General features: G+C 49.8%; 1 protein-coding gene across 1 annotated transcript; it reads left to right on the top strand.

The window, feature by feature from the left end:
- Positions 1–584: 584 nt before the first annotated feature.
- LOC140899854 (uncharacterized) lies at positions 585–27509 on the top strand. The gene is made up of 4 exons (XM_073316022.2): positions 585–667; positions 783–1756; positions 25913–26055; positions 27450–27509. The coding sequence occupies exons 1-3, from the start codon at positions 585–587 to the stop codon at positions 26017–26019; spliced, it is 1164 nt and encodes a 387-aa protein (XP_073172123.2). The 3' UTR covers positions 26020–26055; positions 27450–27509.

The following is a 27509-nucleotide window of genomic DNA, read 5'->3' as shown; positions in this document are numbered from 1 at the left end:
CTTAGACTAGCAAGACTCCAAGGTTTTGCACCACCTTTACCATCTGTGGTCTGATGCCCTCAGTCATTGCCAATTTCCTCAAAATGTTTCCACTTTTCTACTATCAGCACCACTTCTGCCTTTCCCAGATTGAGCTGGCCACTGTGTTTTATCCATCAGCTGCTTTCTTCCCAGCACTGGGATAGCCTGCATTGGTGTAGACTGTATCAGCAGAGAAGAGGTGTCAATCTCCAGTCTCTTATGTGGATCTTGGCTAGGATGGGAGAGAGCACTGAGTCACGTGGGACTCCCTGTGGTCAGGGTTTTGGTGGTAGGGAATGTGGGCCCCCTCAGTGGAGTCTAGCAGAATCAGCTGAGAAGTAGGTTTGCTGTCAGTAGCCAGAAGAAGGTTTTCCATCAGCGAGGCCAGTTGTGTGCTGTGTCCTGGCCTGAAACATGGTGATGAGTCTAGAATGTTGGCAGAGAACACCATGGCCCCAGTAACCACGGAGAAAGTGGTCTTTAGACCTGGAGCAGTAATTGGAAAGATCTTTGATGCATGTAGGCTTCTAGGACTGCATTCTTGGTATCTGGTAACTCCTTCGATGGACATGGATCTCAATTATGAATTAGACCAGCCAGGTGTCCTTTGCCAGACTTCGCCAGAGTCTCCACAGACTCTGAATGGGTAACTGGCCCAAACACCACCAGAAAAGTCTTGGGCAACTTAAATACAAGGGGGTTGCTGCTCTTCCAACATTACATACATGGAATTCAACACACAGAGGTGCCTGTGTCTGCAGTTATCTGGAGACCACGACACACATTCATCAACCAGGAGACACAGACTTAGCTTCATTTATCCCTACACACTCACCTGCACGCCCACACCTCCGAAAGGGCATCCGCCTGTTCTCGGCCGCCCCAGTCCGGCCTGCGGTGCAGCCTCTACCCTGGGCAGTGGGGGAACAGCCCTTCCAGCAGGAGGCAGAGCGGATCGGGGGTTGCTGCCGGCTGGAGTCACCAATAACCCCTGCGAGCCTGCAGCAGCTGCGAGCTATTGGGAGCCGGCCCGGCCGGGCAGGAGCTCGCTGCCCTGGGCTCGCCCGCCGGAGGCAGCGCGGACGGAGCCACCCTACAGACTGGGGCCGCGCCCCTCCCGGGTGCGATTGTGACACGGCCGGGGGCGCAGCTCGTGGCCCCGCGGCCCCGGCCCAGCGGCGGGCGGCCATGGAGCGGCAGGAGCAGGCGGGGCCGGCGGGCGCCGCCGAGCCCGGGGAGAGCCCGGACGCGCAGTTCCAGGCCGTGGTGCAGCGGACGCAGGTGCTGCTGCTGGCCGGCGAGACGTGGGAGGCGGACCGCGCCCGGGCCGCGCTCAGCTCCTTCGCCCACGAGGTGCTGCCCGTGGCCCGCCGCTCCGCCAGCCCCGCGCCGCCCAGCGCGCCGCCGGCCGGGCAGCTCGTCTTCTTCCTGTGCCGCGCCCCGTCGCTGCGGGGCCGGGCCGAGCGGCTGCGGGAGGTGCTGCGGGGCGTGCGGGAGCAGAGCCGCGGCGCGCCCGCCGCCCTGGTCGGGGTGATCGTGCAGCCCCGGCCGGAGGAGGAGGCGGAGGCGCGGCGCCGCCTGGAGGAGCTGCTCCTCGAGGTCTTCCAGCCGCCGGCGTCGGGGCCGGGCGCCGCGCCGCGGGTCGAGGTGCACACGGCCGTGTTCCGCCCCGGCCGGCCCGAGGGGGCCCTGGAGGTCAAGAAAGCCGCTTGCGAGGCCCTGAGGGAAGAGCCAGGTGCGGCGGGAGCTCGGCCGGCGGGGGCTCGGGGGGCGGCCGGGGCCGGGCCGGGCCTGGCGCGCTGAGGGCGGGGCGGGGACATGGGGCGCGGAGCGGGCGGCCTCTCCCTGGCCGTGCCGCCGAGCCCGGTCTGAGGCCCCTTTGGGAGGCGCTCTCAGGCCAGCTCTACACATAAAAACTAGACGGGCCTGGCCGTGTGTTGCTCAGGGCCGTGAAAAATGAGATGCCCTGAGCGCCGTCCTGGGGTCAGCCCCACGCCAGTGTAGACAGGGCTGGGTGGAGGGAAGAGTTCACCCATGGACCTCCCTACTGCCCCGGAGAGCTGGATTATCGACACCCATGGAAGAGGCCTTTAGGGGGCGTAGGAAGCATCTACGCTCTGGTGCCCCGGTGGCCCAGCTGCAGCGTGGCAGCTGTGGCCCGGTAGCAGCGGAAGTGTAGACATGCCCTTAGGTGGAAGGTGCTGGGGAGGGCGGAGTATTGTCACTGTAGCCAATTTCATCTTCAGAGAAAGCTCTGATTCCCCAAGACCTCTGTCTCCTAGCGACAAAGAGCGACTGTGATCCCGGGCTGAGGGACGTGCTCGAGACTTGTGCCAGTGGAACCTGGACACGGAACTGAAAATCCCACTGGACTTACTGCCCCATCGCTGCTCTCTGCTGGCACCCCGTAGTCTCTCAGTAGGGCTGCCTGGCAGGATCTGCTGTTTGTTTCTTTCCCCACCGTGTAGCAGCCAAGAGCTCAGCCAGGCTGAATCTCTGGGATGCTGCGATTCCTCGAACAAGGGCCGGTTTTCATTGGGTAATCGAATCGTATTTCGGCTTGAGTCTGAAGCGCCAAGGTAGCTGACGTGATGCTGAGTGATCAGTGTAGACTAGAACAGGTAGTTCAGTATCCTGTCATCTTGTCGTGGCTGTACGCCACGAAGAGCGAGGTTAACTAACCCCCCACCACCTGACAAGCTGCTGAACACAACTTGGCCTCCTTGTCTGTGCTGCCCACTGCCATGCTCAGCATTTTACCTAGTTCGATTGCTACAATGGTGTGTGAACCGAGTGACGTTTCCTAGTGATGACAAACCCTGAGGGAGTGTGATGGGTAGAGGAGAAGGATGTGGCCAGTGGGTCCATGGACGGCATGTATCTGTTGGCCCACGAGGGGAAGCAGGTCCTTGGCCTCTCCTCCTGCCCCATACCCTGATGTAGTGACTACTCAGGAGATGTGTTCTGGCTGCTGTGAACTGGGATGTGAGGATTCTATTCCTCGGACCCATGAGAATATGGCAGAGCAAGAGCCTGTTTACTCAAGCTGTGTCCTTTGTGTAGGAATGTCACCATTGGGACGTGGTCCTGGCCTACCATTTCCCCATTTATTACGCTCTGCCCCTTTCCCCACGTCATTAATGAAGAAGTTAAACACCCAAGCCTCTGGCACCGCCATAAACGCCAACTCCTAATGGAATACTGTCCCTTTTATCATTGCTCTTCGTTCATGGTCTTTCAGGCAGTGTTTGGTTTGATTTCAAGATAGTGATGGGGAGTCTGAGATTGTGACATTAAAGGTCACTCAGCTAGTAAGGTTGGAGCGAGGTCATAGGAATACTATCAAAAGCTTGATTGCTAGACTACAGGCAAGCCTTGATTTTTCCAGACTCCAAATATATATATTATTCAAAATTATTATGTAGTCCTGTGCCCGAAATTCACGATGAAACTGAAACGTCTCTTTGCAGCCCCCTAATTTTATTGAGTTTTATTTCTAATTTTCCCAAAAGACCTTTTATATTGGGGTTTACCACTATTGTGACCAACTCTCATTCTTACTGAGCGGGACTGTGACTGGGGTAAATCAGACATCCCAGATTTGGCTGTTTAAAGGGGTGTCACAACTGGTAGGAAAAGCATGTTGGCACCAGAGGAATTTAGACTCCTTTGTTGACCGCATAGATGTGAAGCAGGGCCGCCTTCTGTCTAGTTGGCAGTGGCTTTTTAACCATATGTGCTTTTTAAGCATGTTACATATGCTTGCCAGTTGTTGGTGTATTTATATTACAGCTGAGCACTGAAACATCCACTGAATATATGTATAATCCCTTACAATATAATGGGCTGTGTCCCAGCTCTAGGCCATGGAGGGGGGCTGTGCACCAGGGTGAGGTGAGGCAAGGTGGTGTATTGTGACATAGCAAGAAAGTGTAATTTGTGATTCCTTCAGTATTAGGCAAGCAGAGGGCAGGAGAGTTCATGCGAACAGGACATGGACAGTGAGGTGCAGATGTCAGAGAACCCCCCTGCTGCTGCCACTGGCGAGCAGATCCTAAAGGATTTCCAGGTTCTGATAGAGAAGGTTGGGGGGAAGCCAGAGGTGCTGCTGGTTGGAGAGTCTCAGGAGGGAAAAGACACTCGGGCTCTGATGGCAGCTTTTGTCCAAGAGTTGTTCCCGGATGCCTGCAAACCAGGAGTCAGTCCAGCAATGGCTGCGGCACAGACACAGTCAGAGGCCAAGCCTGGCGCTAGCAACAGTCAATCCCAACTCATCTTCTTCCTGTGCCGAGCTGCCTCCCTGCGGGGCAAGCAGGCCGAGATCCAGAAGATCTTGAAGGAAGTGAAGAAGTTTAGCCGCAGAGCCCCAGCTGCCCTGGTGGGAGTCATCGTGCAGCCCAAGAAGGAAGAGGAGACAGAGGCCCGGAAGCTGATGGAGAGCGTGCTCCAGGGTGCCTTTCCTAGGCAGCCGCATAAACGGGACAAGCGCGGTAGGAAGCGGGGCCAGGCGCTGGAGGAGGTGCAGGTGGAGGTGGAAGTCTTCGTTCCAGGCCGGCCACGGGGGAAACTGGCCATCATGAAAGCCGCCTGCCGAGCTTCTGAGGCCCTGCAGCAGCGCACATCCGCAGATGTGAAGCGGGATGGTATGGACGGATGGGGGGGGAAGCCAGGGAGCACGCGGGGGCAGTGGATGGAGGAGTGAAGTACATAGTATGCAAGTGGGGAGACATTGGATGGCAGGACGAGGAAGCTGGGCATTTGGGGCTTCAGGTCACGACCATTTTATTGTTGGTGGTGGTTGTTGTTGTTTTTTAACTGACTGAAGATGGGGGAGAGCGCTATGCGAATAATAAATATGGGCTCTTTATAGCTTTTCTATAGCTGATGAATGTGTGGGGTAGGTGTTCCCAGCATGCCACTGTGGGCTGCTTGGGTCAGGGTCTGTAAAACGCCCAGCACCTTTTCAGGTGCCATGTAAATAATAATAACCCTGCCACACCACCTAGGCTCTAGGCCACTTTGGGAGCTGTGTGCCCCCTCAGAGAGAAATGATTCAAGGGACGGGACTCCCACTCTCCCTTGGGAGAACAGTCTGGATTCTGCCATGGTTAGACCAGAACAGTGGGTCTGGCAAAGAACCTTCTGCTTCAGAAGGCATCTTGCTGCTGCTTTGGTATTGATAATGCAACAGGAGGCTGGGGCCTTGTGACGTTCCCCTGGTGTTATCTGGACTGGAGATCTGCTAGGTCACTCCAATCCTTGACTCTGGGAGCCAGCCTTACCCTGCTCTGCTGTGAGAACCCCCACTCCTGGGCTGTTCACACAGAGCCTCTAGCATGTAAGCTGCTCCCAGCTACGTGAGTGAGCACTTTTGGCCAGCTGCTCCTTGGATTGTGCAACCGAATGACACTAGCCAATATCTCTGTTCCCAGACACAACCCTAGAAACCTCCGTCTTGCAGTGTCTGGTCATGCCTGCTGGACGCTGCAAGCTTATATGAGTTCATCAATTTAACAAAGAAATTTATATGTACCAGGCTTGTTATCCCAAGAGGAGTCTCTGATACGCTTCAAACCAAACGCACTGCTTCAGGTAGAATAAACAAACAGATTTATTAACGACAAAGATAGATTGTAAGTGATTATAAGTCAAAGCACAAGAAGTCAGATTTGGTTGAATGAAATAAAAGCAAAATGCATTCTAAGCAGATCTTAACACTTCTAGTGCCCTGACAAACTTAGATGCTTCTCACCACAGGCTGGATGACTGCCCTCCCCTTTGATCAGCGCTTCAGTCACTTGGTGGTGGTGTCTGTAGATGGAGGTGGAAGAGAGAGGAAGAGCATGGCAAACGTCTCTCCCTTTTATCATGTTCATTCTTCCCTCTTGGCTTTGCCCCCCCTCCCTTCACAGTCAGGTGAGCATTACCTCATTGCAGTCCCAAACTGACCAAAGGAAGGAGAGTGACTCACTCGATAGTCCAAGAGATCCTTTGTTGCTGCCTAGGCCAGCGTCCTTTGTTCCGGTGAGGCTGGGCTGGGTTTCACCCATACATGCCTTGATGAGGTGTGAGCTGCCCCTCTGCTCTTAGAGAGTTTTTGTCTGGGCTTGCTTTAAGCCATGAGGACACATTGTCTGCTTCATAACTATATACATGAAATTATAACCTGTAACATTACTGTAACAACAATTACGATAACAACAATGCGCAGTGCATCATGAGCCTTCTGAAGACATCCGACATGACAAACTTTGCATTGGATACCACAAAATCATTTTATAAGGATGAACATGGGTGTTCCCATGAGGTACAGAACGTCACAGGCCTGTCATGGTGCTCTAAAGTCAGTTCTTGTTGCTGTTCAGTAGAACCCCTAAGTTACAAACACCTCGGGAATGGAGGTTGTGCGTAACTCTGAAATGTTCCTAACTCTGAACAAAACATTTTGGTTCTTTCAAAAGTTTACAACTGAACATTAACTTAATACAGCTTTGAAACTTTACTGTGCAGAAGAAAAATGCTGCTGTCCCTTTATTTTTTTAGTAGTTTACGTTTAACCCGGTACTGTACTATATTCACCTTTTTTCCTTTTTTTTGGTCTCTGCTGCTGCCTGATTGTGTACTTCCAGTTCTGGTTTGTAACTCTGGTGTTCGTAACTGAGGTTCTACTGTATCTGCTGAGGCAGCCTTCATAGCTTCCCTGTCTTCCCCTCCCCACCATTGCTGCATGTGCTGTAAGCCCCTGGAGGTGGATCATACAGTCCCTCACCTCACAGGTCCACTGCTCTGTTAATGTAGGATTTGCTGCTGAGTGCGGGGCTGTTGGCAATACACTGTTTGGTGCCTGCTGGGTTGGAGCATGAGGAGGGGCTGTTTGGGGTTTGAGCGAGGGATGGAGAACATAAGAACGGCCATACTGGGTCAGACCAATAGTCCATCTGGCCCAGTGTCCTGTCTTCTGAGAGTGGCCAGTGCCAGATGCTTCTGAGGGAATGAACAGAACAGGGAAATTTCGAGTGATCATCCCCTGTTGTCTAATCCCAGCTTCTGGCAGTTGGAGATTTAGGAATGCCTGGAGCATGGAGTTGCATCCCTGGCCATCTTGGTTAATAGCCATTAATGGACCTATCCTCCATTAATGTATCTCATTTTTTTCTGAACCCAGTTATACTTTTGGCCTTCACAACATCCCTTGGCAAAGAGTTCCACAGGTTGACTGTGCATTGTCTGTTGAAGTACTTCCTTTTGTTTGTTTTAAACCTGCTGCCTATTAATTTCCTCAGGTGACCCAGAGTTCTTTTGTTATGTGAAGGGGTAAATAACACTTCCTTGTTACGCTCTCTACACCAGTCATGATTTTTTTACCTCTATCATATCTCCCCTTAGTTGTCTCTTTTCTAAATTGAACAGTCTCACTCTTCTTAATCTCTCGTCGTATGGAAGCTGTTCCATACACTGATCATTTTTGTTGCCCTTCTCTCTACCTTTCCCAATTCTGATATATCGTTTTTGAGACGGGACGACCAGAACTGCATGCACTATTCAAGGAGTGGGTATACCATGGATTCATATAATGGAGTTATGATATTTTCCACCTTTCCTGATGGTACCTAATAACCTGTTAGCTTTTTTTTTTTTCACTTCAGCTACACACTGACCACATATTTTCAGAGAACTATCCACAATCTCTCCAATATCTCTTTCTTGACCCCATCATTTTATAGCTATGGTTGGGATTATTTTTGTCAATGTGCATTACTTTATATTTGTCAACATTGAATTTCATCTGCCATTTTCTTGCCCCGTCACCCAGTTTAGTGAGATTCTTTTGTAACTCTTTGCAGTCAGCTTTGGACTTAACTATTGAGTAATTTAATGTTGACCTCAAATTTGGCACCTCTGTGTTCACCCCCTGTCATGACTATGGGGAGAATGGTAGCAACCTTTATGTATGCAGTAGCATAAAATCCCTCCTTGGCAGCTGTATTGGATTGCCTTATCTGTAAGGGGTTAAGCAGTTCAAATAACCTAGTTGGCACCTGACCAGAAGGACCAATGAAGAAAGAAGATACTTTCAAATCTGGGGTGGAGGAAGGATTTGTTTTTTTGTTCTGTGTGTTGTTCCCTCTCCGGAGAGAGGGAGAAGCCAAGCAGGTACAATATCTCCTACAAATATACCTGGAATAATCCATCTGAAATTACAGAAACTGTGAGTAAGGCAAGGAAATGTGTTAGGTTATCTTTTGTTTTGGCTTGTGAATTTTTGTATGCTACAGAGGTAGTTTTTTTCCCGTTTTTGTAACTGTGAAGCTGAGCAGAGAGGGGAATCCTCTGTGTTTTAAATCTTTTTATTACCCTGTAAAGTTACCTTCCATCCTGATGTTACAGGTGTGATTCTTGTATTTTTTTCTTTATAAATAAAGTTCTTCTTTTAAGAACCTGATTGATTTCAGTGTCCTGAAGACAAAGGGTCTGGTCTCTGCTCACATTGCTAAGGCAACTGGTTGGTATATTATTCTCAAGCCTGAAGGGACTTGGGGGGGATAGGGATTCCAGGTGACCCTTCCCTGAATTTTTGTGTCAATCACTTTGTGGTGATAGCAACACTGTCCAAGGACAAGGAAAGGAATTTGTAGCTTGGGGAAGTTTTAACCTAAACTGGTAGAATATAAACTTAAGGGGTTTTTCATTCGGGTCCCCACATCTGCACCCTAGAGTTCAGAGTGTGGGGGAACCCTGACACCCCCTTTATCAGATCACTTATGAATATGTTGAATAGCACAGTCCCAGTACAGATCCTTAGGGGACCCCACTATTTACGTCTCTTCACTATGAAAATGGACCATTTATTCCTACTTTTTAACCAGTTACTGATCCATGAGAGAATAATAAAAGGCTTTCTGAAACTCCAAGTATATTATATCCACTGGATCACTCTTGACCATGTTTTTTGACACCCCATTTGCTTGGTACCAATGTTAGGTTTACTGGCCTGTAATTGTCAGGATTGCTCTGGAGCATTTTTTAGACATTGGCATTCCATTAGTTACCCTCCAATCATCTGATACAGAAGCTGATTTAAGCAAAAGGTTATATAACACAATTAGAAAAGGAGGACTTGTGGCACCTTAGAGACTAACAAATATATTTGAGCATAAGCTTTCGTGAGCTACAGCACACTTCATCGGATGCATACTGTGAAAAATACAATTGGAGGATTTTATATACACAGAGAACATGAAACAATGGGTGTTACCATACACACTGTAATGAGAGTGATCAGGTAAGGTGAGCTATTACCAGCAGGAGAGAAAAGAAAAAAAGAAAAAGGAAAATAAAACCTTTTGTGGTGATAATCAAGGTGGGCCATCTCCAGCAGTTGACAAGAACGTGTGAGGAACAGTAGGGGGGAAAAATATGGGGAAATAGTTTTACTTTGTGTAATGACACATCCACTCCCAGTCTTCATTCAAGCCTAATTTAATTTGCATCCGATGAAGTGAGCTCTAGCTCATGAAAGCTTATGCTCAAATTTGTTTGTCTCTAAGGTGCCACAAGTCCTCCTTTTCTTATAACACAGTTAGTAATTCTGCAATTTCATATTTAAACTCCTTCAGAACTCTTGGGTGAATACCATCTGGTCCTGGTGACTTACTACTTTTTAATTTATCAATTTGTTCCCAAACCTCCTCTATTCATACCTCAGTCTGGGCCAGTTCCTCAGATTTGTCACTGAAAAATAGGGGCTCACATGTGAGGATCCCCTCCATATCATGTGCAGTGAAGATCGATGCAAACAATTCATTTAGCGTCTCCACATTGGCTTGTCTATTTCTGATGTCCTTATATTTTTTTGCTGTTAGTGTTTGTGTATTTAGCTAGTTGCTCTTAGATTCTCTCTTGGCCTGCCTTATTGTACTTTTACACTTGACGTGCCAGAGTTTATGCTCCTTTCTATTTTCCTCACTAGGATTTGACTTCCAGTTTTTAAAGGAGGCATGTCTTTTTGTCTCTAACTGCCTCTTTTACTCTGCTGTTTAGCCATGGTGGCATTTTTTTGGTCCTCTTACTGCTTTTTTTGATGTGAGGTATACATTTAGTTTGAACCTCTATTATGCTATTTTAAAATAATCTCCATGCAGTTTGCAGGCTTTGCACCCTTGTGACTGTACCTTTTAATTTCCGTTTAACTGGGTTCCTCATTTTTGTGTAGTTCCCCTTTGTGAAATTAAATGCTGCTGTGGTGGGTTTCTTTGGCATTTTTCCCCCTACAAGGATCTTAAATTTAATTACATTATAGTCACTATTACTGAGCTATATCACCTCTTGGACCAGATACCCCCGTGTGCCACTTAGGACTAAGTGAAGAATTGTCTCTCATATTGTGGGGTCCAGGACTAGCTGCTCCAAGAAATGATGTCTAGAAATTTTATCTCTGCATCCATTCCTAAAATGACACATGCCCAGTCAGTATGGGGATGGTTGAAATCCCCCATTATTATTGCGTTTTCTGCCTTGGGAGGGACATTCAGGGCCCGGTGGGTGGCTCAAAACGGGGAAGAGGGACTGTTTCAGGATGTTCTCTCTTCTTACGAAGGAGAATTGCCCGCCAGTTCATTTCTATCTGTGGCCCATCAACCTTGGGGTAGACTCATGGGGTCTCACATAGCAGTTCTCAGTTACACTAAGAACAGTGTGAAGGAGCAAGTGCTAATTGCAGAACAGCCCCTTCTTGAGCAGTAGTGTCAAGTTGTATGGTCCTAAGGACTGGCATCTAACAGCTGCTTTGTGCCCTGCTACTCCTGACCCATCAGTGTTTGCTAAGGACATGTGTGGCGGGTCAGTACAAGACAGGACATGGCTCTAGGCAAGCAAGCAGGCTGGTCTGCTGACGGGATTGCCCCTGTCAGCTTTTCCACCTCGCTTTTATTTCTCTCCCCCCTGCGCATTACATACTCCGACCGCAAACGGCATCAACAAAGGAAATAATATGACTTTGATTAATATTCTTATTTACCAGCCTCTGTCTACTACAATCTTTGTTCTCAGGCCTTGAGCCTAGGCCAAGGAAGCTTCCCACGGTTGATGTCCTTATTTTGACTTCCCAATGGTCCATGTTCCCATGGTCCATGTCCTTGGACAGAGCAATGTATGCATCGCTCCTACACAACAGTCAGGGTGTGCCCTGACTGTTTCCAGGTGCATGAACGTTACATGAACTCTTCATCCCCCATTTTTTTGTTATTTGTGCTCGGCCATCTCATGGTAGCCATCAATTTGCTTTTGCAAGCGATTTAACTCCCGGACAGACAAGGACATAACTCGGGGAGCCTGCCAGGGCAGGTCTCTACAAAGCCTTAGCAAAGAGGGAATACATTGTATACAGCAGCAGCAAAATATAAGCCCAACAATTACAAACACAGCATAACCAAAAAATTGTCGCAGCCATCCTAGAGAGGGCAGCCAACCTGTAAGCCAATTCCAAAAACCCTCAAACCCCAGATCTTGGCATATGTGTGCCGTAAGATTGGCCAATTCGGCCAATCTAGTTTCTATGGAGCGACTATTATCAGTTAAATTAAAACAACACATATGCCGAAACGTGGAACAGCCTAGATGGTGTTTCAAGAGCAGAAAATCAATGGCTGTTCTGTTATCCAAAATTGCATACCTTAATTCATGTTGCTCTGTGTTAAGTAGGGCAATTGCCTGGGATGTTGTATTAATTGCCTTTGCCGCAAAACATGCCAGGTTATTCAAAGTTCTGGCTGTATAAGTGGCAAGCCCGGGAACTCCAACAATAGAGGCCGCTAAGGCGGTATACTCAGCGCGGCTGAAAAGATCAACATCTGCAACACAGTCTTCTGAAAGGGGTACACCTCTTTTACTGCGCTTTTGGCCGGCAAAAGGCAGAATGAGTGTCATTCTACTAAGGCAGCAAAGGGTGCCATCGCTTAAATTTGTGGGAATATAACTAAAGGTGCATGAGCCGCAGGTAAAAAACCACCCTGATGGTAGGATGATATGGCCATAATTGTACGAAATATTCACGGTGTGGGAACAATTTAAAAAGGGTTGAGAAATTTGCTGACAGCCCAAGGGCACCTTTGTACTAGTGCAGTTAACCACACGCGCACAGGTGACATTGTTGGCCCCGGCCGGATACGGTGTGTGGAGGGATATGGCCGTGTGAGGCAAAGTATAGTTGGCCGGGCCCCAATTAGCCATGCCAGAGTACTGGGAAGAGAGATTCGCGTAAGCAGCGAGCATCGTCTCATTCCCTATTTCCTCAGGGTGATGACATACTGGAATAAGGCATGTAGCTAACAATTCTCCGGCTGCTACAGAATCGGATAAACAAAAGTGGGTAACATTTGCTATTGAAGCCAATCTTTCCCATAGGTTATATGTCATTCGGGCCCGTAATGGAGAAAGCACTTCCGAGCCAACCCCTACAGGAAATAGCAGGCACAAAAGGCATACAATCAATACAGAATTAGCAGTAATTTGGGCGAGAATTGCCACAAACAAAGTCTCAGGAGTCTCTGGCTGTTGGTTTGCTGCCAGTCGTCGTTGAGCCGCGGCGACCAATGCTTTTACTGCTCCCCATGTCACGGGCTGGCTTGGGACGCTACACCTCTTCCGTTTCCGTCCCGTCGTTGTCGACCCGGGAGGCACCGCGTTCTCCTCCAAGGTCAGCTTAAACTCCGGTATGGGGTTCGATAGTCCCTGGTGCCACGCCATGCTGCTTCAGTGCCAGTCACACACACCGGGCCGGAACCCACAACGGTCCTGTAGGGAGAGACACAGCAGCATATCCCCGACCCCAAGTGATTAGAGGTACTGGGCCCAGCCATTGCGGATCGGGCAGCTGACGGTAATAGACACGCGGTCTTTCCAGTACCTCGCATTTATGAAAATGCCAATCCGCGGGGGTCTGCTGATCTGCATTCAGCGTTAAGTTATTTAAAGTGAACAAAAGGATATGCAATTGTTGCTGAATGTCTCCTAAGGTTCGGAGACGCAGCTCCCCTTGTTTTAACTGTTTGTCAAGCAAGGTTTTTAGCGTGCGATTTGCACGTTCAACAATGGCTTGGCCCATGGAATTATAAGGGATCCCATGTGTGAGACGGATGTCCCATTGGACACAAAAGGTGGAAAGGGCTGTGGAGCAATAGGCTGGGGCATTATCTGTTTTTATCTGGCTCGGGCGACCCATAACAGCAAAACAGGCTAGCAAATGGTGAATAACTTTGGGAGTGGCTTCCCCACGCTGTGGGGTCGCCCAGAGGAATCCCGAATAGGTATCAATGGAAACATGTAAAAACGAATAGGGGCGGAATTGTGGCACGTGAATGACATCCATTTGCCACAGCTGATTCGCTGCGGTACCTCTGGGGTTAACGGCATAAGAAAAGGTAGGGGCAGCAGCGGCACAGTGGGGGCAGGAACGAACAATAGAACGTGCATGATCAGCAGGAATGTGAAACTGACGGGCCAAAACAGAGGCAGACTGATGAAAAAAGGCATGGCTTTCAATGGGGTCAGAAAAAAGGGAATTTACCTCACCACGTAACTCGCGATCGGCACGCGCATTGCCCTCAGTGAGTAGCCCAGGCAGAGGGGTATGACTGCGAATATGAGCAACAAAATAAGGGAAATTACGAGTGGTGACGAGATACTGTAAAGACAAAAACAGGCGAAGGAGGTCTGCATCGACCTGAGGGGTAATGAGGGCTAGGGGTAAATGATCAATTACCTGATAAACATAATGGGTGTCCACAATCAAATTAAAGGGACAGTCAGCAAAAAGTTGAAAGGCCAAAATAACAGCAGCCAGTTCTGAGCGCTGTGCGGAACGCTGAGGCAGCGTAAAACGAGAATGCCAACGAGGGGGGTCACTTAATTGATAGGTGACCACACCTCGACGTGGAGAGCCATCAGTAAAAAGAGTGACAGCTGAAGCAATGGGTTGAGAGCGGCTAAGACGATGTACGATTAGGGGCACCTGTTGGGTAATTACCAATCGGGGATCTTTTGGGGGATTATAAGAGATCTCTCCCACATAATCACAAAGAGCAACCTGCCAGGCCAAGGAGGCGTGGCACAAGGAATCAAATTCACTACGGGATAAGAGGAACACAATGGCAACTAAATCGGTACCCGTGAGTTGCACTGCACGGTGGCGGGCTTTACGAACAAGATCAGACAAGGCATCCAAATAAGGATAAATGTTCCGAGGAGGAGTGGATGACAAATATATCCACTCTATGATAGAGACGGCTGTGTCCGTACGAGGTACAAACAGAGCCGCAGTAGGCATATGAGGGGTGGCAAGGAGAACCAACCGCAGGGGACAGACCTCAGTGAGTCTATCCACAAACTGCTGACTCAACACTGCATTGATCTGTCAAATGTAGGCAATATGTTCCTCAGTGACGGCAATAACTGCGCTCGGTGCCCGAGCTCCACATAGGAGCTCGAACAACGGCTGCAGCATTGATGTGGGGAGACGGAAGTAGGGGCGAATCCAATTTAAATGACCCAAAATCTGTTGTAATTTAACAAGGGTTAGGGGTTGAGGTAGAACCAGTTCTGGGCGAACAGGGGCGGCATAGGTTTGTAAAACCTTATGCCTGAGGTAGTGGTAGGGATAAGGGCGTGGGATTTTTTCTGGTGCCACTAATAGGCCATTTTGGCCGAGAATCTGGGACAAAGATTCAAGCTGTTCTGCCGTGACCTGGGGACCACTAAGCAAAATGTCATCCATATAATGGTAGACCTTTAGTGTGGGGTATCGGGCACGAAAAGGGGCGAGGGTCCGATCCACAAAGAGCTGACACAAGGTCAGACTATTTTGCATTCCCTGTGGCAAGACCTTCCACTGATACCTATGAGAGGGTTGCTGATTATTATATTGTGGCACCGTAAACGTGAATTTTTTGCGATCTTGTGGGCAAAGGGGGATGGTGAAAAAACAATCCTTTAAATCTAACACACAAAGCTGATCGGTTTGAGGAATTAAATTTGGGCTCGGCAAGCCAAATTGTGAGGAGCCCATGGGTTGTATGCGTTTATTTATTTTCCTTCAATCATGTAACAGCCGCCATGCACCAGATTTTTTCTTAATAACGAACACCGGGGTGTTCCAGGGACTAGTGGAGCGTTCCAAGCGCTGTGCTTGCAAATATTGTTGCACAAGCGAATGAAGTGCTCTTAGCTTCTCTAGAGGGAAGGGCCACTGGTCAATCCATACGGGCTCTAAGGATTGCCACACCAAGGGTAATGCGGAGGGCAAGGTGGGTGCGGGAGGCTTTTGAGCCATTATATATTAATGTCGAGAGTGGTGTCCAGCTTTGTAAGTAAGTCACGGCCCCAAATATTGAGGTGGACAGGGAGCACAAAAGGGCGGATTGTAGCAAGGGCACGGCCTCCTGCTTTAGAGACCGTGACCCAAGACAAACTTTGGCGCCCGGGTTTACTACCCCTGATCCCCCACAACTCTTTAGAAGGAAGAGTTGGCCAACTGACCGGCCACTCCGGATCGCGAATCACCGTAACGTCAGCTCCAGTGTCCACCAGCCCTCTAAAAGGAACATTATTTAAGAGAAGCGTTAACTGAGGTTTCGAGGGGCGGACCGACATTGTTAGAGCAACAAGTGAAGAGGACGTGTTGTGAGATGGCGACTGAGCCAGCATCGATCCAAAGCCGCCTCCGCCCCGGGCTCGATCCTCTGCAGCTGGCACCTGATAGGGGACTAAAATCAATTGCGCAATTGACCGTCCACGCGGGAGCGACTGTGGAAGATGGGTGCATACCTGAACCTTAATAACGCCGGTGTAGTCGGCGTCAATGACCCCTGGGATGACAAAAAGACCCTGTTTCCCCGCGTGTGAGCAAGGAAGAACCAGACCCACAAATCCGGCAGGGAGAGGTCCCGTCACCTGGGTAGGTATGGCGCAAACCTCCCCCGGCAACCGAAAGTCAGCGTCCTCCTGCATAATCAAATCAAGCCCTGCACTTCCGGCAGTTGCTGCCTTCATGGAGTCTATGGGTTTTAAAGCAGAGGAACAGTGGTCTGCGTGGGAAACACCCCGTTTGGCCCTGGGTTCGGGGGGGACCCATCATACGGTTTCCCGACCCGCTACGGCACTGATTAGCCCAGTGATAGCCCTTCCGACACTTGGGGCACTTCTTTGAGGGGCGAGCGGGCGCCGCCGAGGAGCGGCACTCCCGCTGAAAGTGATCCTCCTTACCACAGCGGTAACAACGCTTCCCCTCCTTCCCGCTTTTCCGCAGGGCGGCAGCCACAACCCCAGCTCTATGTGCTTGTGTGCCGATGTTTTGGCACGCCCGCAGCATGTCTGACAGCTCTAGAATTCCAGAGGCTTGTGCAGCCTGGAGAGCACGGCGGCAATCCTCGTTCGCATTTTCAACTGCCATTTTTAACAGGACCTCCTGAGCTGCTGCAGGGCTATCCACCTGTCGGAGGATAGCCTCCTGCAATCTGTTGGTAAAATCCATAAAGGACTCTGATGCACCCTGACGGATACTGGCAAAGCTTTTGGTAGGCTTGCCTGAATCTGGGACCTTCCGGAAAGCATGCTGGGCGCAGGTGGAAATAATGGGGAAGAAGGCCGGAGGGAATTGAGACTGCAGCTGGACAGTAGCAAACTGGCCCTCCCCTGCCAAGTGCTCATAAATGATACCTTGCTCTCTATACACCTGGGCTTGGCGTTCCGCCATCTGCCGAAATTCACTAAGCCAAATAACATACTGACTAGGTGTCAGCATCATGCGCAACAGCGCCTTCCAGTCTTCAGGGACCAGAGAGTACCCAGAACCTAGCCCTTCAATGAGACCCCGCACGGTCAGGCCGAACTCGCGAATCACTTTCTTTACCTCTCTGATCACCGAGTAAGGCAAACTGACCCAGTTTGCAACCTGGTTGCCCTGGCCATCATCCTGCCAGGTCACTGGACAGACTGAGACCAGCTCAGCCAGCTCCTCTGCTGTAAGATCTGAGCGAGTCTTCGCTGCGTGAACCATTTGTTGCACCAGCGAAAGCCCCTGAGCAGACGCGGACGACCCTCCGGGGGGCCCCGGAGCATGGGGCCCCACGGGGGGAGGAGGATCACACACCGGCTCCGGTGGGGAAGGCCAGGGAGGCGGTGGTAATAGAGGCACTGGGGGCGAAGCAGGGAGAGGAATGGTTGCAGGAGCGGACGGGGGTGGCGAGATCGGCAGCCCCTCTGTTGGTGCGGGAGAGGGCCTTTCCGAGGCGACACACTGTGTCGCATCGCTAGGAGGGGGGACGGCTGCAGGAGCGGACGGGAGTGGGGAGAGCCTCAGCCCCGCGAGGGAGGGCCCGTCCGAAGCGACACACTGTATCGCGTCTCGGCAGAGGTGCCAGGCATGTAAAGCCTGCACGGGCCCGAGGCTCCTTGTGCAATGTCTGGCCCAACCGCTCCCAGTCCGCTAGCTTAAGAGTTCCAGCTTCAGGGTACCACGGGCACTGGGCACTCACCTCCTGTAGCAGGAGAGTGAGTTCTCGAGTGGGGCAGTCATGCTGAGCCTTACGCAGCAAATACTGTAGCTCACTGCGGTGTTGTAGTTACAAAGCAGAGAGGGAGCTTCCCATACTTACCACAACGAAAAATACTCACCGGGATCCGCGAAGCGGATGAGTGACGCGTCTGAAACCCTTGCCGGGCGAGGTGAGTGCTGAGGGCCCCACGTTGGGCGCCAGTTGTGGCGGTTCAATACAAGACAGGACACGGCTTTAGGCAAGCAAGCAGGCTGGTCTGCTGACGGGATCTCCCCTGTCAGCTTTTCCACCTCTCTTTTATTTCTCTCCCCTCTGCGCATTACATACTCCGACCACAAAAGGCACCAACAAAGGAAATAATATGACTTTGATTAATATTCTTATTTACCAGCCTCTATCTACTACAATCTTTGTTCTCAGGCCTTGAGCCTAGGCCAAGGAAGCTTCCCACAGTTGATGTCCTTATTTTGACTTTCCAATGGTCCATGTTCCCATGGTCCAAGTCCTTGGACAGAGCAATGTGTGCATCGCTCCTACACAACAGTCAGGGTGTGCCCTGACTGTTTCCAGGTGCATGAACGTTACATGAACTCTTCAGACATGCATGTGTAGAAGGCTCTGTCCTCTTTCTATGTAGGAGGCTGTCCCAGCTCAGGTGGGAAGAGATTTCATTTTAAGCAGGTGGGGGACTGGTACTCATATAGACAGTGCAATACAGGACCTGGGAGATTTAGTGGTGACACATCTACAGGCTGCCATGCCCCTTTTTTATCTTTCAGGAAAGACAAAGAGATCAATTATCAGAGGGGTAGGCCTGTTAGTCTGGATTTGTAAAAGTGGCAGAGTCCTGTGGCACTTTATAGACTAACAGACGTATTGGAGCATAAGCTTTCATGAGTGAATACCCACTTCGTCGGATGCACGTAATGGAAATTTCCAGAGGCAGGTATAAATATGCAAGCAAGAATCAGGCTAAGGATAACGAGGTTAGTTCCATCAGGGAGGATGAGGCCCTCTTCTAGCAGTTGAGGTGTGAACACCACGGGAGGAGAAGCTGTTTTTGTCGTTGATGAGCCAGTCACAGTCTGTGTTTAATCCTGAGCTGATGGTGTCCAATTTGCAAATGAACTGAAGCTCAGCAGTTTCTCTTTGAAGTCTGGTCCTGAAGTTTTTCTGCTGCAGGACGGCTACCTTTACATCTGCTATTGTGTCCAGGGAGGTTGAAGTGTTCCCCTACAGGTTTTTATATATTGCCATTCCTAATATCTGATTTGTGCCCATTTGTCCTTTTACATAGGGACTGTCCAGTTTGGCCGATGTACATAGCAGAGGGGCACTGCTGGCACATGATGGCGTAGATTACACTGGTGGACGTGCAGGTGAATGAACCGGTGACGGTGTGGCGGATCTGGTTAGGTCCTGTGATGGTGTCGCTGGTGTAGATATGTGGGCAGAGTTGGCATCGAGGTTTGTTGCATGGTGTTAGAGTTAGCGTTAGAGTTACTATGGTGCGGTGTGTCATTGCTGGTGAGAATATGCTTCAGGTTGGCGGGTTGTCTGTGGGCAAGGACTGGCCTGCGTCCCAAGGCCTGTGTTGCCGGCACCCAGCGCCAGAGGTGAACAACAGCAAGGTTCGTTGCCCGGTGTGTGTCACCCAATAATCACAACGGGGTGAAGAAGCAGAAAAGTTTATTTTCAGCTGCAACAAGGTACAGGGAGAACAGAATCTCAAATCCTGCACACAGAGCAGGAAGTTACACGGGCTTTTATACATCCTTTCTTCAGCATACTTATCCAATAGCAAGCTGCCCTAAGTATCCATATAGCCAGCCAATCCAGTTCCCAGCTAGTTCCCTTGTTCTCTGTACCATCTGTTAAACCATACATAAAGCTGCTTTATTCAGCATTGTTCTTCCATATCTGCCCTGTTTGGCCTTGTTTAGTTTCAGGCAGTCTGACTTTGCAACATCTTGTTGCAGATCCTCAGTATAACTGCTGTGAGTGCCTCCAGGCGAGGGGGGCAAGGACACTTGGGCCTAGTACGCATAACTGCTGCGAGTGCCTCCAGGTGGGGGGGGCGGGGGTGCCAAGGACACTTGGGCCTAGTGCGAGGGGGCTTCATCGACAGTCTTGGTCTTCCATCCCCTCGAGTTACCTAGTGGCCATGCCTAGTGTCCCCAACACCTGTGAAAGTGAGGGATCGTTGTCCAGGATGGGTTTTAGATCACTGATGATGCGTTGGAGAGGTTTTAGCTGAGGACTGTATGTGATGGCCAGTGGAGTTCTGTTGGTTTCTTTCTTGGGCTTGTCTTGCAGCAGGAGGCTTCTGGGTACATGTCTGGCTCTGTTGATCTGTTTCCTTATTTCCTTGTGTGGGTATCATAGTTTTGAGAATGCTTGGTGAAGATCTTGTAGTTTTCTGGAAGATCACCAATGCATTGTAGTTTTCTCAGGAAATCAGTGGTGTCACAGAGATAGCTGGGAGTGCTGGTGACGTAGGGTCTGAGTAGAGAGTCCACATATCCAGACAGTCCTTCAGTGAGAGTGCCAATGCCCAAGATGATGGGGCGTCCAGGATTTCCAGGTTTGTGGATCTTGGGTAGTAGATAAAATAACCCCGGTCAGGGCTCTTAGGGTATGTTCATTTGTTCCTGTGTTAGTGTAGGGATTGTCCTGAGTAGATGGTGCAATTTCTTAGTGTATTCCTCAGTGGGATCTGAGGAAAGTGGCCTGTAGAATTTGGTATTGGAGAGTTGTCTGGTAGTCTCCTTTTGGTAGTCAGACCTGTTCATGAAGATAACAGCACCTCCTTTATCAGCCTCTTTGATTATAATATCAGGGTTGTTTCTGAGACTCTGGATGGCATTGCGTTCTGCACGACTTAGGTTATGAGGCAAGTTATGTTGTTTTTCCGCAATTTCTGCCTGTGCACGTCGGCGGAAGCATCCTATGTGTAGGTCCAGACTGTCATTTTGACCCTCAGGAGGAGTCCATCTGGAGTTCTTCTTCTTGTGCTGTTTGTGGGACGGTATCTGTGTATCAGTGTGCTGTTCAGTGTTATCTTGAAAGTATTCTTTGAGTTGGAGATGGCGAAAGTAGGCTTCCAGATCACCGCAGAACTGTATCGTGTTTGATGTTCCTCGAGAGGCTGGTTTGAGTTAAGTACACTTTGAAAGCTCTGCTCATGCCAAGGGAGTGACAGCATGTCCTCAGTTTGAGTCAAGGACAAAAATGCTGGGGAGGAAACTGGCTTGATTCTTGTGGAAACTGGAAATGGCCTTGGGAAAATGCCCCAAGACTACATGCTACTTAGACTGGATAGAAAATTCGGTAGGAAAAGAGATACAAGGGCAGCAGACTCTTCCTTCAGGCTCAGGAATGTAAAGGACTCCAAGAAGGCCACCTTCGAAACTGCAGGGTAAAGGTGGGACAGCTGTTAGCAGGATTTCAGATGGAGTGAGGTGAAAGCTAGTGAAGCACCATGTTAAGTTTCCAGGGAGAAACAGGAGATCCTGTCACAGGCCTGAGAAAAGACCGAGAGACTGGGGGGGAACTCCTGGGTGATCCCATTTACAGATCCCTGAGAGACCCTAACGTGGCCACTTGCACCCTGAAAGAACCTGGGGATAAGCATTTATCACATCCAGATTGAAGAAGGCAGGAACCGAAGAGCCCCCTAGCCTTATTTTCCTCTCCCTGAGCCATGATGTAAAGAATCCCCACTGTAATAGGCATCGTGGTGCTTGCTCTCCAGGAGACCAAGGGTGTGGTGATAACCCTGCCTGAGGAGCAGTTTGCGGGGTGGGCTGACTGACTGAGCTTTCTTGGGGTCTGGGTGGGAGATGGTGTGTTGTGCTCAGAAGGCCTGGAAACACAAGCAACCTGATTGGACATGCCAGCGCAAACTGGAGCTGCTTTGTAGCAGGACCTTCTGAGACCGCTTCCAGCCTGCAGGACCTCCTTCGCTCTGCCCTGCCTTTTTTAGAACTTGTCTGCAGTGAGGTATTGGAGGAGCATTGAAGATACATGGGGAAAGTTCCCTTGGACTTGTGTGCCCAGGCCTGGTGGGTTCAGGGTAACAGTTGCAGATTTTACACATTGACTTTGAATTTGTGAGGAGGGCAGCGGGCTGGTTGGAGCCCACGCGGGCAAAGTACGAGGCTTTAATTTGGAGGCTGAGTGACTCCTCCCCAGTGACCTGCTTAACTAGCCTGCCTTTGGATTATGGGATGAAAAAGATTCCTTCAGCCCACAAAGTGCATTCTACCCACACAAAGGATTTTGTGGCTTCTTTGAGGTTTGCGCCAGTTGAGATCCAGCACTACGGCTGGATTGTCCAATCTTACCAGGCTGTGTTGACCTTGAATTTGAGGGGACCTTTGGCTTGATGGCTTCTGACAGCCCTTAGTGCCAGAAAGGCTGTCCACAGACAATCACATTGCTTGAGCTGTAGGTTGTGTATAGGAATCCCCATTCCAGAAGATGAGTCCTTAGTGATATTAAGCCATCAGGAGATAACTCTTCAGCATGTTCTTTCTGCCTTATGCATTTGGATGCCTGGAGGAGGGTACAGCTCCATTTCTGGATGGTTGGGAGAGCGTCAAGTTTCTAATAGGAACAGCTGCAGGGAAACAGCCATTGCCACCATCACCATCGCCTTCCGAAGGCTGGAGAGCCATAACCAGATTGGGTAAAAAAGGATGAAGCTGTAGGGAGAATCGTAGGATGTCATGGATATGTGAACAGACCTCCTTTAAATCTGTCCAGGCTGAAAGGTCACCCAGACTGCTCACTGCTGGACATGAAACCAGATTCTGAGCTCTGCATCAGCACATGTCCGATCCACTGTATTAGCTAAAGAAGTTGGCATTTTAGGTCTAGTGCTGAATACATCCTCATGGCTACATGGCCCTTGAGAATTCTCTTGAACATGTTCCTGTATGCAGCCGCTGCCCTGGCACATGGCCTATGGCCTTTACTGCAGCTGAGAAAGCTGCTGCTCAACACTGGAAGAAAGGGAAGAAAATATTAGTTTGGGAGGAGGAGGAGGCGCCAGAGTCCGTGAGACAATTGAGTAACCCATTTGCCCTGTGTCGTGGCTGCCCACGTTTGCTGAAAAAGGAAACTCTTGGTCCTCTGAGTGCCCTGCTTAGAATTGGGAGAAGCTGGTTCAGAAGTGGAAAATGTGGGAGACAGGGATGTTTCTGTCAGACTGATAGGCCTGAGGAAGGAAACGAATGAGGAATCTGTCTCTGGGTTGCTTGTGCTTTCAGGGAGATTAGCAGATGGAGGAGGGAAGGTCAGGGGCTAGACCTGAAAAGTTTTTGAGAACAACTCCTGTCGTTAATCTGTGGTAACATTTTCAGAAGTATCCATGTGAGTTAGGAGCCCAAGTCCCACAATGATTTAGGTGCTAGGAGCCTAATGCTCACAGGACAATGTTCACTGCAGTACAGGCAGGCACCTCCAGCTGCAGAGGCAGAAAGGAAAATGACTGGAGGCAGGAAGGGGCGGAACTGATAGTATCAACGAAGGCTGCTCTCTTCATAACCTGCCTGACTGCAGCAAGGAGGATGAGCTGTCCCATGAGCCCTGAGCCACGGAAACGTTGCTGGCTTTAACATTTTGTGGCTGCCTGACATGAGCGAACTGCCTGGTGTTGTACAGTGTCATCTTTGTGTTCACATGGGTTTATAAAGGGTTCACTCCTTGGGGCAGGTCTGTCATTCCGTTCTGGGTTTGGCACCTACCAGCCCAGTGGGACCTTGGTCTTTAATTCTAGCCCCTAGGTGTTATTGCAGTACAAATAACTAATAATGCCAAGCCTCGTAGAGTGGGAAGCATTCTGCTGTCCTTGTGTTTGACACCATAAGTGTTCAGAGCAAGATGCGCTGACTAGTTGATAAATTGAATGTAACTTTGAATCCCAGTGGTAAGCCGTAGAACAAAAGGCTCCATGTGTGCAGGAGGTTGGGGTTTGGGACGAGGGCTAGTCACTTATCACAGTAGTATCTGAGCTCCTTCCAGTTGCACATTAAACCACATGACCTACATCTATCACATGTCCATTCTGTCGTCCCCTGACAGGGAGAAGGGTGTGCAGTAGTGGGTTTTAGTTTGGAGTTTTTGTATTACTAAATATATACCCGTGTGGCTAGACATTGACGTTAGAGAAGGCAAAGTCAAAGACATTTTCCTTGTACTGTGAGCAGAAGGTGGGGAGGGCTGGGAAGGTCCTTAGTTCCTGGAAAAGTTAATTCCACAGCCTTGGACCAGCCCCTGATAAAGCTCCATCTCCCGCTCAGGCAAGCTTTACCCTTATTGTAGAGAGCTCCATTGGGCCAGAGGAATATAGTGGTCCACGGAGGTTCCCTCTGTGTAGGACTGAGGCTCTATTGAAGGGTTGGGGAAGCAGTAAGAGGAAGTGGAGAGTCTTATGTCAGCCCTGCTGATTGAGGGAGTGTGTCTGTCATTTGTGAAGTGGGGTCATAGCTTAGAAGCTGTGTTAGAGCTTTGGCTGCTAGTGGACTCCTAGGGAGTAGTTGTGCTAAGAGTAGTCCCTGTGGCACCTTAGAGACTAACAAATTTATTTGGGCATAAGCTTTCGTGGGCTAGTACCCACTTCATCAGATGCATGGAGTGAAAAATACAGGAGCAGGCATAAATACATGAAAAGATGTGAATTGTCTTACCTCACACTTGGTAAGGCAATTCACATCTTTTCATGTATTTATACCTGCTCCTGTATTTTCCACTCCATGCATCTGATGAAGTGGGTACTAGCCCACGAAAGCTTATTCCCCGATACATTTGTTAGTCTCTAAGGTGCCACAAGGACTCCTCGTTGTTTTTGCTGATACAGACTAATACAGCTACCCCTCTGAAACCTGTGCTAAGAGTGTTTCTTCCAACTACGCCTGGCAAGATGAGGGTGACCATTTCTTTTGGATGAAGGGAACTTGCTGCTTGCATCTGCACCAGGCTGCTGTAACGTGGTCTTCGTGGGGCTGTCTCCTAAGGAAACCTGGAAAGTGAAACTGGTGCCGAATTTGGCTGCCTGGATTTTTGGTGGAGCTTCATATCGGGAGTCCTGGCTCTTCACTGAGTGTTTTATTCTTTACTTGTGGAGTTTGTTTTAAACTATAAAGCTCTAGGGCAGTAGTTCTCAAACTTTTGTACTAATGACCCTTTTCACATAGCAAGCCTTTGAGTGCAACTCCCCTTATAAATTAAAAACACTTTTTAATATATTTAACATCTTTATAAACGCTGGATGCAAAGTGGAGTTTGGGGTGGAGGCTGACGCTCGCGACCCCCCATGTAATAACCTCGCGACTCCCTCAAGGGTCCCAACCCCCAGTTTGAGAATCTCTGCTCTAGGGCCTGGCTCCACAAAGGACTTAAGAACCTAGAAAATCACAGGAATACATAGAGATTCCCAGAGTCTGAATTAGGCACCTAGGCTCCCTATACAATGGGTGGGGAGGATTAGACATCTAAGACTGGGATCCCCAAAAGCCAGCACACTGTGCAGGGACCTGCATAAGCTAGCTAGTGGAAGATACTGAGGAGAGGGTGTGTTCTAAGCCCTCTCAGGGAGCAATTAGCATCCAGGCTGTAGGGAACTACCTATCTCTGCTTGTGATCCACCACTGGGAACCCCTCTCTGGAGTCCAGCGACTCAGGGATGCAAGTTGTTTCATGTGAGAATTAATTAGTCACCTGCCTGACTCCACACACAATGGCCAGAAAAGGAGGAAGCAGTGGGAGTGCTACCCTTCTCACTTTTAGCCCACTGGTAAGAGCACTCACCTGGGATGTGGGAGACCTGGGTTCCGTTCCCCCCATGCTTGATGCAGAGAAAAAATTTGAACAAGTGTCTCCCACCTCTCAGGAGATGTGCTAACTACTGGGCTTTGGGATATTCTGATGTGGGGCTCCCTGAATCTCTCTTGTTGAAGCCTCTTCCTCTGGCCAGCTTTTGAGTGGGACATGATCCAGTAAGTGGTCTCTGAGCATGCCTGCCAGATTGGGCCCCACAGGTGAGTTAGGTGCTCCTATGCCTGTCTTCTGTCAGGTCGGGGGTTGCTGTGGGGAATCAGGCGGGAGATAGGCACCTTAACCCCCAGAGGGAGGCAGCAGTGTTCATCCCCAGAGGCAGGAATTTAGGTGCCTAGGGAACTTGTACAGCAGAAATGTAGGTACTGAGTGATTTTAGACACCTATGGGATTAGGTGGCAGCTGAGCAGGGGTTTTGTGCATTGCCGTAGCACCTAAAACTGGAACTTAGGCTCCTAAATATGTAACCTTTTTACAATTTTTCATAACATTTTCTTTGCCAGAAGATGCTGTTTGGGTTTCACGAGCCACCCTCTTCAAAGCCCTGGGGGCGCTCTGTGTGGCGTGCGCTGGTATTATTGGAAGCCAGTACATGAATACTCGCACCTGAGACTGGGGTCCCATCGGGCCTGCTCCCTGCCCACAGGTGGGTGTCCTTTGACTCTGCTCTGCCAAGTTACATTTAGCCATTAGCAAATGAATCTGTCCGCAGCGACGTCCCATTAGTAAACCCATTTGTCTAACATAGTCTGTATGCCAGATGGAAGCTGGTTAAGTGACTCACACTGTATTCTAAGTAAAATATGCTTAGCAGTTCATTAGATTTTGGCATCCGTAACTAATTACATTTGTAGCATCACTCATAGGCACCGACTTTTTGGTTGCCAGGGGGTGTTTGACCTCACGCTGCTCTGTGCCCCGCCCCTTCTCTACCCCTTCCCACAAGCCCGCACCTCCGCCTTGGCTCTTCCCACCACTGCCTCCCCCACCCCGCCTCTTCCTGCTCCCTCTCCCCCAGAGCCTCCTGCACACCCTGGAACAGCTGATCGCGGTGCGTGGGAGGCACTGGAAGGGAGGGGGAGGAGCTGATCATCAGGGCTTCCGGCAGGCGGGAGGTGCTGGGGCAGGTATAAATATGCAAGCAAGAATCAGGCTAGGGATAACTAGGTTAGTTCAGTCAGGGAGGATGAGGCCCTCTCCTAGCAGTTGAAGTGTGAACACCAAGGGAGGTGAACACCAGTTTCTCCTTGCTTGGTGTTGACACCTCAGCTGCTAGAAGAAGGCCTCATCCTCCCTGATTGAAATAACCTCCTTATCCTATCAGGTGCCACCGGACTCTTTGCTGCTTTTATAGATCCAGACTAACACGGCTACCCCTCTGATGCTTATAAGGCAGGGGCTCTTACACTGCAATACGCTAATGTCACAGGGACACTGCCCCAACTCAGGGCCTGTTCGTGGCGATAATAGTTTATATGGTCTCTGGCCAGGGCCTTTTATCTGTGGATCTCCCAGCCCTTCAGGAGGCGCTCTAAGTAAAACTCTGTTTCAGTCGGAGAGAGGATGTCCCTTCTTCCTGTTCTAAGTACCTTGGGCCCGATTTTTCTGCCCAGGTTCAAGCCCTTTTGCACCACCCAGTTGGCACAGAGAAGCTGAATCTGGCCCTCAGGATTTCCCCAGCATAGCATAGTTAACGCAGACACCAAATACTCCCCACCCTGCCCTGGTGTGGGGTGGTGCCCAGGGTGGAGCATGTCCATGCTACACTGATTCGCAGCTGGCTCAAGGCATATAGGGACCCTATATTGCTATAGCATCTAGAGGCCAACCAGGTCAGGACCTTGTCGCGCTGTGTAAACCTAGTAAATGACAGCCCCTGTCCCATCCGATGAAGTGAGCTGTAGCTCACAAAAGCTCATGCTCAAATAAATTTGTTAGTCTCTAAGGTGCCACAAGTACTCCTTTTCATTATATGCATGTTACCTAGAACACACTGCTGCTATTTCCTAACCTGACGTATGTATTTTCATTTTTTTCCAGATCCTCTGTCTACCTGGATCTCACCTGTCATCCAAAATAAAAAAACATCAGCACCTGTTA

This window comes from Lepidochelys kempii, chromosome 17 (assembly GCF_965140285.1).
Source record: "Lepidochelys kempii isolate rLepKem1 chromosome 17, rLepKem1.hap1, whole genome shotgun sequence".
In the NCBI taxonomy this organism is placed as follows: Eukaryota; Metazoa; Chordata; order Testudines; family Cheloniidae; genus Lepidochelys; species Lepidochelys kempii.
The sequence above is the reverse complement of the archived record's forward strand: the minus strand, read 5'-3'. Positions and strand labels throughout refer to the sequence as shown.